This window comes from Macrobrachium rosenbergii, chromosome 37, assembly GCF_040412425.1.
Source record: "Macrobrachium rosenbergii isolate ZJJX-2024 chromosome 37, ASM4041242v1, whole genome shotgun sequence".
NCBI lineage: Eukaryota > Metazoa > Arthropoda > Malacostraca > Decapoda > Palaemonidae > Macrobrachium > Macrobrachium rosenbergii.
Window position 1 is genome coordinate 16809037 of NC_089777.1, and position 10000 is coordinate 16819036.

The 10000-nt window shown below is 33.0% G+C and overlaps 1 protein-coding gene across 1 annotated transcript in view; it reads left to right on the plus strand.

Moving 5' to 3' along the window:
- LOC136825164 (uncharacterized) overlaps nt 1-10000 on the plus strand; it is a 91289-nt gene that overhangs the window by 40805 nt on the left and 40484 nt on the right. The window contains exons 2-3 of the mRNA XM_067081191.1: nt 7023-7097; nt 9726-9797. Coding sequence (XP_066937292.1) covers nt 7023-7097; nt 9726-9797 — 147 coding nt within the window. The remainder of the gene's footprint in view (nt 1-7022; nt 7098-9725; nt 9798-10000) is intronic.

Consider the following 10000-nt stretch of genomic DNA (forward strand, 5'->3'; position numbering starts at 1 on the left):
GAGAAACAGTTGAATATTACAGACGAGGAGAAATTTACAGAGAGGAGAAAACCCTGTTTTTAGTATAAAAGTTAAGAGAAACAGTTGCAATTTACAAAGAGAGAGAGAGAGAGAGAGAGAGAGAGAGAGAGAGAGAGCTGAGAGAGATTCTTGAGAGAGAGAGAGAGATGGTGTTCTTCCCTTCGTTATTCTTCTTCTTACACAAAGCAATTTGAGAGAGAGAGAGAGAGGGTGGGGTTGAAAAGTCATTTACACGAGATGATATGAGAGAGAGAGAGAGAGAGAGAGAGAGAGAGAAAACCCTGTTTTTAGTATAAAAGAGAGAGAGAGAGAGAGAGAGAGAGGAGAGAGAGAAAAGGTGTTTGGTTGGAAAATAATTTGAGAGAGAGAGAGAGAGAGAGAGAGAGAGAGAGAGAGAGAGAGAGAGAGAGAGAGAGAGAGAGAGAGGGTGTTTTGAAAAAGTCATATACACGAAATAATATGATTGCTGGCACTGACGCTCCCAAATCAAATTACTGATTACCAGTATCGAGCTATTAAAAAAGTTATTCAAACATCATCATGTATATAATTATGGCGTGATTGTGATTTAAATACAATTATGAAGTTTGTTTAGTGTCACGCAATTATTTATTTTTTTGTTTATTTGTTTTTTTTTTGTTGGTGGGGCGTGAGGGGGCGGGGGAGGGGGGAATTTATGGAATATTATTAACGATGCGTTTGACAGCTCTGAGTGATATTTTTTGTATGTGGCTGTGAAACGCATTTCAGTATTTGGATTTAATTACAGGCCATAATGGTATGATTTTATATATATATATATATATATATATATATATATATATATATATATATATATATATATATATATATATATATATATATATATATATATATATATATATATATATATATATATATATAAATATACATATATATATTCACATATTTATATATAAATCTATATGTATGTATGTATGTATGTATATATATATAATATATATAATATATCTATATTCATATGTATATATATATATATATATATATATATATATATATATATATATATATATATATATATATATATATATATATATATATATATAATGCTTCACTTAAAATCACCCTGCATGAGGCTTCAATGACACTTCTATAATATAAGGTTTAAATAAACCTCAATCTGTCTGAGGTTTGAAACTGATCGTGTTTGTGGCTGAAATGAAACTTATCCTAAGGTTTAAATAAACCTCAATCTGTCTGAGGTTTGAAACTGATCGTGTTTGAGGCTGAAATGAAACTTATCCTATATCTTTGCCAGACGCACGATCATGGCTAAATTTAACCTTAAATAAAATAAAAACTACTGAGTCTAGAGGGCTGCAGTTTGGTATGCTTGATGATTGGAGGCTGGATGATCAACATACCAATTTGCAGCCCTCTAGCCTCAGTAGTTTTTAAGATCTGAGGGCGGACAGAAAAAGTGTGGACATAAAAAAGTGCGGACGGACAGACAAAGCCGGCACAATAGTTTTCTTTTACAGAAAACTAAAAAAAATGACAGATTATTCTCCCGTTAAATTACACAAAAGAAAATTATCTTCATAATTACAGTATGCTTAAGATATCACGTCTTGTTAAGGAAAGTTAAGAGCATATTAACTCAGATCCTTCGGGAAATCATTGGATATGGTTAAACGCAAACTCTCTCTCTCTCTCTCTCTCTCTCTCTCTCTCTCTCTCTCTCTCTCTCTCTCTCTCTCTCTCTGAAATAATTGGATATGTAACATCAAAACTTTTTCCCCATGTAGAAGTTCGTCAGGGAATATTGAATTATGAGTCTCTCTCTCTCTCTCTCTCTCTCTCTCTCTCTCTCTCTCTCTCTCTCTCTCTCTCCTTAACCATCTCATCATCACATTCGCTGCTTTTATTTTGAATTTTAGCTTCTGCTAAAAAGAAAAATATTAACTTTTAAGATTATTTAATTAAACTTAATTCCAGTTTTCTCATTTTTACCATCATCATCATCATCATCATCATCATCATCGTCTTCATCGTCTTCATTTCCTTTCACCATCATCTCCCCCAAATCTCAAACAGGACTTTTTTTTTTAGGACTTTTTTTTTTGTCAATAACAGCGAGAGACGTGACCCGGGCCACCTAACAATAGCCGAACCTTGGCTTTTGTTTCGAATTTCCACACGAGATTGTGTAACAGAAGTTTTTTCGGCTGATGAGTCTGTTGTTAGGCCAAGCCATTGCTGCTGCTGCTGCTGCTGCTGTTTGTATTGGTGTTTGTTTGTTTGTGTGTGTTTGTGTATATATATATGTATATATATATGTATGTATATACTGCATATATATATATATATATATATATATATATATATATATATATATATATATATATATATATATATATATATATATATATATATATATATATATATTATATGTTATATATATGTATATATATATATATATATTATATACATAATATAAATATATATATGCATATCTACATATATATATATAAAGTATATATTCAGGGCGCTAATACATAAATAAATTTCTGAGTCACATCGGGATCGAACCCCGATATTTCTCAAATGAAAGGCCAGGGCGCTACCAATTGACTCACAAAGTTTGAATTTCTGACTTGCATCGGGATCGAACCCCGGTACCTCTCAAATGAAAGGCTCTACTAACTATATATATATATATATATATATATATATATATATATATATATATATATATATATATATAAGAATCACCTATTAAGATATTAACTTTAAGTAAGCAATTCACAGATTCACAGTATACGGTATAACTAACTACAATCGCAAAATTTACTTTATTAAACTTTGCCAATACAATATTTAGAAGCTTGTCTTAATACGACATAACTGCCCCGGCTGTGAATCGATTGAATATTAAGGTTCAATTGAGCATAGCAATAATTTAAACGTCCCTTTTATCAAATCCTTTAGAGCAAAACCACAAACAGTTAAAACCGAGACCCAAAATTATAATAAAAACAAAAACCCATAATTTGGACAACAACAAGGTTCTCCAACAAAGTACATCCTTTGTGGAAACGACGTATGCTTTACAAAGACTATATTCTACGAAAAGCCACTCGCTTTGTTATGACCATTTATAACGAGAATTCCTCTTTGAAAAACGAAATTTAATCTGAATTAGGCTGAATAAAAGCATTAGCTTTAATATCCTCATCATCACTGGTTTTATAAGAGATAAATAGAGCGGTTCGTTCGTCGTAATTTGTCGATTTATTTTCCATAGTCGCCATTGAGTCGAGGATAATGAATATGGTGTCGGCAGGTAATGGCTGGAATCTGCTTTGCATAATCTCAGTTTCCGTGTGATGTCGTGGCTTGGTAATTCTGTTGGTGTAGTAGACCATCTGATTACTGTGGATATGATAACGAAGCACTTTCATTATGTCGATAGTATTGCGATCTGCAGAGTTGGATATATATGTGTATGTATAGGTATGGTATATATATATATATATATATATATATATATATATATATATATATATATATATATATATATATATATATATATATATATATATATATATATATATATATATATATATATATATATATATATACACGTCAACGTGTTTGAAATAGAGATCATTTCAAATGGGTATTTGTCAAGCCATGAGGCATTTTGACCCATTATTTATAATGTATAAACATTCCATTCTTTGTATTTTATTTATTTAAGGGCATAGGTTCAAAATACCCCTACTCTATATAAGTCTTTGTATCCCTGTATCCTTGTCTTTGTATCCCTCCCCCTCTCCCTTGTCCCATTAACACCTCCCCCCTCCCCACCTCCTCCTGCAAATGGGTGAAAAGACCTTTGGAAGTTTTCGATGAGGTGACAAACTTCAGGCAGACTCTGAAAGACATTTAATGAAGTTTCATCCTTCCGATATGCCCTGTGCCCTTAAAGGGTTGAAGTTTTACTCATTTTTTTCTATTTGTGAAGTTTTACTTTCTTTTAAAGAGTTTTATTTTGAACTTCTGATTTCTTGAAGAAGTTTATCAATTAGCCCATTGGCGTGAATAAAATGAAGAAGAAAAATTAATAAAATGAGGAAGAAAAATGTTTACTATTTTGCACCAGAATCTCTCTCTCTCTCTCTCTCTCTCTCTCTCTCTCTCTCTCTCTCTCTCTCTCTCTCTCTCTCAATGTAACACAAGATTCTGTAACACCAGATTCTCAAGTAACTCTCACCTCTCTCTCTCTCTCTCTCTCTCTCTCTCTCTCTCTCTCTCTCTCTCTCATATTTCTGTATTTGTCAAAATAAATTGCTAAAAAAATTTGCAATGTATTTGTCAAAATAAATTGCTAAAAAAATTTGCAATGAACACCAGATCCTCTCTCTCTCTCTCTCTCTCTCTCTCTCTCTCTCTCTCTCTCTCTCTCTCTCTCATTTCTGTATTTGTCAAAATAAAATTTGCAGTGTAACTCCAGATTCTCAAGTAACCTCTCTCTCTCTCTCTCTCTCTCTCTCTCTCTCTCTCTCTCTCTCTCTCTCTCTCTCTCTCTCTCTCTGACTTGCATATCTATCAATTTATCTCCATTTTCCCCCCGTCCGTCCGCTTTATCTTAATATTCTTGAATATTTCATGTCTTTTTCTTGAATATTCTTGAATATTCAAGAATTTTTATTTTAAGATGTAAATGTAATCAGGTAATTAAATAAAAATTTGATTTATTACTTAACTGGGTTGACGGCGTCTAAGAATTTTTCTTGCTCCTGATAAGGTAATTTATGCAGGAGTGCGTTATTTATTTTAAAACAGTGACGTTATTTTCTTTATTTATAACCTTTTGCATTATTATCTCAGTTTACGATAATTTGACCGTCACGATAAAAAAAGAAATGTTATATTTTAAAATTTTCCAGTATGTCCTGGATCGCATTAAATGAAATGGGGTATCACTGGACGAACATGGTAGTATATTAGTATTTATATGCAAATTGCTACATGAGAGAGAGAGAGAGAGAGAGAGAGAGAGAGAGAGAGACTGCAATACCTACATTATTGGTAAGATAATATATACACAAATATAGGGATTTTACCCTGTGTTTGGTTGTAAAATCCCTTCACCAGTAATAAGATATAGAGACAAATATAGGGATTTTACCCTGTGGTTGTAAAATCCCTACACCAGTAATGAGATATATACACAAATTTAGGGATTTTACCCTGTGTTTGGTTGTTAAATCCCTACACCAGTAATAAGATATATACACAGATGTGGGGATTTTACTCTGTGTTGTAATTATTGTTAATATATGAATTATTTTTGTTCAAGTTGTGTTGAATAATAATCCATAGCTTTCACATATCTATGATGAAGATATAGAAAAAAATTATGTAAAAAATGTAAATCATGATTGTGGGATTATGATGTACAATGAACAAGTTTAACAGATTGATTTATCAATTTTAAAAAGGTGAGGATTACTTGACTCAGTAACTCTAATGAGGTGAACCAATATCTGAAGGGTGTGTAGAGCTAATATTTATTATTATCACTAAAGGGGCCATTGACTTGAAATTCAAGCTTCCAAAGAATATTATGGTGTTCATTAGGAAATAGTAAGAGGAGGTAAAGGGAAATACAGAAAGAAGAGATACAACCTATTAAAAGAGACAAAAATAAATCAATAAATTATCAAACAGATAAAAATGTATTGAAATACAAGGAGAATAGTATTAGGGTATTAATGTATTGCTCCTTGGCTTGAACTTCTGAAGTTCCAATTGCACAACTTTCTTATCATCGACTTGCAAATCATAACTAGATAAATAAATGAATAAAAGTGAGAGAGAAGAGAGAGAGAGAGAGAGAGAGAGAGAGAGAGAGAGAGAGAGAGGCAGGTAGGTGGATTAATATTTTAGATTAGACAATAGACGTGGATATATATAGGGAGTTGGGTTAAAATAGCAGATGTTCTAGGAAAGAAACTGAAGTATTTACGGGAATTTGAGAGGTAAAAAGCAAGATATAAATAGGTATCACATACATAAACAAGTAAAGTATAAAAATGGTCAATTTGAGGCAACAGACATAAAGACCATTATTATTATTATTATTATTATTATTATTATTATTATTATTATTATTATTATTATTATTATTATTATTATTATTAAGATAAGCCCCTTATTCATTTGGAAGCAGTAACAGAAGGCAATAGGAAATACAGAAAGAAGTGATCAGTAATTAGAAAAAATCATTTACCAAATCGATAAACAAACAGACAAAAATATAAATCATTAAAATACAAAGACTTGATTGGGTTTGAGGTGGACCAGGTGGTGAGAATGGTTATAAAAATTCTTCAGTGGAAATGATTATTCAGGGGAGATGAAGGGGAGATGAAAGGGGTAAAGAGATGGAAAAAGAAGCAGAATCCAAAGGGGGTAATTAGAGTGTGAAAAGAGAAAATGATTCGGTTAAATATACAGATCTCGAAGACAAAGAAATAGTAGAGGGAGAAATTTCTGAGGTTTAGAGAACGCTTCCATGGTGTAACTAAGGCCAGGCTTTGCCACAAATTGTAGAATGTTTACCCTAAATTACAGGGCGTCCAGTTTGTTTAGTCTGAGGGCCACTCTTGAAAAAACAAAGATTCATGCGGGCTACCTGTGTGTGTGTATGTATGTGTGTGTATTAGACTAGAGAACTTTTTTATGGTGCAACTGAGGCCAGGCTTTGCCAAAAATTGTGGAATGTTTACCCTGATTTACAGGGCAGTCTAATTTTTTCCTCTAGCAGGCCACTTTCAAAATCAAACGGGCCACTTTTGGCCCTAAAATGTTTATCTTCCAAATTAACCTGATGTGTGTATGTATGTGTACGTACGGGAGTTAGTACTGAAATAGCTTTACAGTTCAACGCTTCTTCCAGAATCGAATTGTATCGCAAAACAAATAATTATTCTCTCTCTCTCTTTTCGCAGAATCGTCCGCCACCAGATGGAGCTCTGTCGTATATCAGCTCACGATCTGGCCAATTTCCACAATGTGACGTACCTGTGAGTATCTGGTTAAGCTGCGTTGCTATTCCTTGTGCCTGTTGACCAGTATAAGGAAGTTTAGTCTATGCTGCGTTGTAGTTTCTTGTACTTGTTGACCAGTAGAATGAAGCTTGATCTATGCTGTGTTGCAATTCCTTATACCTGTTGACCTTTATAAGGAAGTTTAATCTATGCTGTGTTGCAATTCCTTATACCTGTTGACCATTATAAGGAAGTTTAATCTATGCTGTGTTGCAATTCCTTGTACCTGTTAACCAGTAGAATTAAGATTATTCTGTGCTGTGTTGTAGTTCATTGTACCTGTTGACCAGTATAAGGAAGTTTAATCTATACTGTGTTGCAATTCCTTGTACCTGTTGACCAGTAGAATGAAGCTTAATCAGTGCTGTGTTGCAATTCCTTATACCTGTTGAATTCCAGTTGAATGGAAGTTTAATCAGTGCAATGTGTTGCAATGATTATTCTGTGCTGTGTTGTAGTTCACCTGTTGACCAGTATAAGGAAGTTTAATCTATATCTATACTGTGTTGCAATTCCTTGTACCTGTTGACCAGTAGAATGAAGCTTAATTAGTGTTGTGTTGCAATTCCTTGTACCTGTGTGCAATTCCAGTACCTGAATGAAATGAAGCTTAATCAATGCTCTGATGCAATTCCTTATACCTGTTGACAAGTATAAGGAAATTTAATCTATGCTGTGTTGCAATTCCTTGTACCTGTTGACAGTAGAATGATGCTTAATCTATGCTGTGTCGTAGTTCGTTGTGGCTGTTGACAGTAGAATGATGCTTAATCTATGCTGTGTTGCAATTCCTTGTACCTGTTGACCAGGAGAATTAAGATTAATCTATGCTGTGTTGCAATTCTTTGTACCTGTTGTCCAGTACAATGAAACTTAATCTATGCTGTTGCAATTCCATTGTACCTGTTAACCAGTAGAATGAAGCTAAATCTATGCTGTGTTGCAATTCCTTGTACCTGTTGACCGGTAGAACGAAGCTTAATTTATGCTGTGTTGCAATTCCTTTCCTGTTGAACAAAGATAATGAAAGAAATCCCCGGAGTTTGACAAAGCCAAACATTTACTGACAAGTTTGCTAAATCAGAGAAGTGTTCAATTATGTGTATTACACAGGAATATCTCATTCAGTCTGAAATGAGAGGTAAAGTCCTATGGCCGATCTCAAAAAAAATACATAAAAAAAATAGTTATAAACGAGAAGACGGTAGTCTTGATATAATCGATAAATAGATATATATTTTCTCTCGGCAAGAATAGACTATTCTTAAATCCTCATATTATTAATAGACAAGAGGAGATCACTCTAATATAATTAATGAATAGATGAATATTTATATATACTTAATCTTTACAAGAATAGGGTTTTCTTAGATGCTAAAGGACATATACATAACTACTCATATTCCTTACGAACAATAAATTAATGAATATATAAATATTTTATCTCTCCAAGAATAGACTGTTCTTAGATGCTAAATGATATATACTTGAATCCTCATATTCTTTATAAACAAGAGGAAATCAGTCTAATATAATTAATGATTAAGTGAATATTTTCTCTCAGCAAGAATGGAATATACGTACTATTCTTGATCAGTTTAATATGGTTAATATATATAGATATTTTCTCTCTAAAAGGCTATAATATTCTTACATCCTAAAGAAAATGTACCTAAAATACCCACTTTATAATTAAACAGGAGGTCAATCTAATATCATTATTGAATATACAAGTATTTTCTCTCTACAAGAATAGAGACTATTCTTAGATGCTGACAGAGATATACTTGAATACTCATATTCCTTATGTGACATCACAACCCTCATTCTTTATCACTGGAAGAGAAATAATGAAGTTGGCTTTATTTATTAAAGGAAAAAAAAGTGGACGCAAAAAAATATTCTAAACATTCTGTTTCTGTTTATTGCCTTTTTATGGAGACGTCCCAACCATCTAATCTTGGCTAAAACGTCCCGCCGAAAATGTGGTCCTTTTAAAGTCCGAGATACGAGGGGCCTCTCTCTCTCTCTCTCTCTCTCTCTCTCTCTCTCTCTCTCTCTCTCTCTGAAATTCATAAAGTTCTAGACAATTCTGTGTTATTCAGAGTCGACGCTGGGTATTATCTCTCTCTCTCTCTCTCTCTCTCTCTCTCTCTCTCTCTAAAATTCATATAAAGTTCTAGACAATTCTGGGTTATTCTAGGATGCGGAGTATAATCTCTCTCTCTCTCTCTCTCTCTCTCTCTCTCTCTCTCTCTCTCTCTCTCTCTCTCTATTTTTCATTTTATCTCCGAGTCCTGGCTAGAAAAGTATATTAGGTTGGCCGTTCTGTTGGACAATGCTCTTAAATGTGTGGTGGATTTGAGTAAGTCTTGAAATGTCATATATATATATATATATATATATATATATATATATATATATATATATATATATATATATATATATATATATATATATATATATATATATATATATATATATATGAAATGATGTGTAGTTCCTTTTAGATCTGTGATTTTCTGTTTAACATCAGACTTCACTAAAATATTTTCATAAATAAAAAGATAATTTTCTAATTTTTCTTTCCCCCTTCTCTCACAGGGCAATAACGCACTCTGGTCTCCAGGTGGTAGAGGATGGTGCCTTTGCTCTTCTGCCAAGACTCCACTCGCTGTAAGTACACCAGCGAAGGAAGAGAGGAATAAACATACTAATTTTAAAATTCCCCACTCCCTTTTGTTAGTGACGAGTATGGTAGAATGCGCCCGCTGAGGTCTTGAGAGTGCTGCGTGTCTGGTAGAATGCGCCTTAGTGGGTGTGATTCATTTTGTCATGTTGAATTTGAAGTTTGAGTGAAGATGCAATGCATGATTACT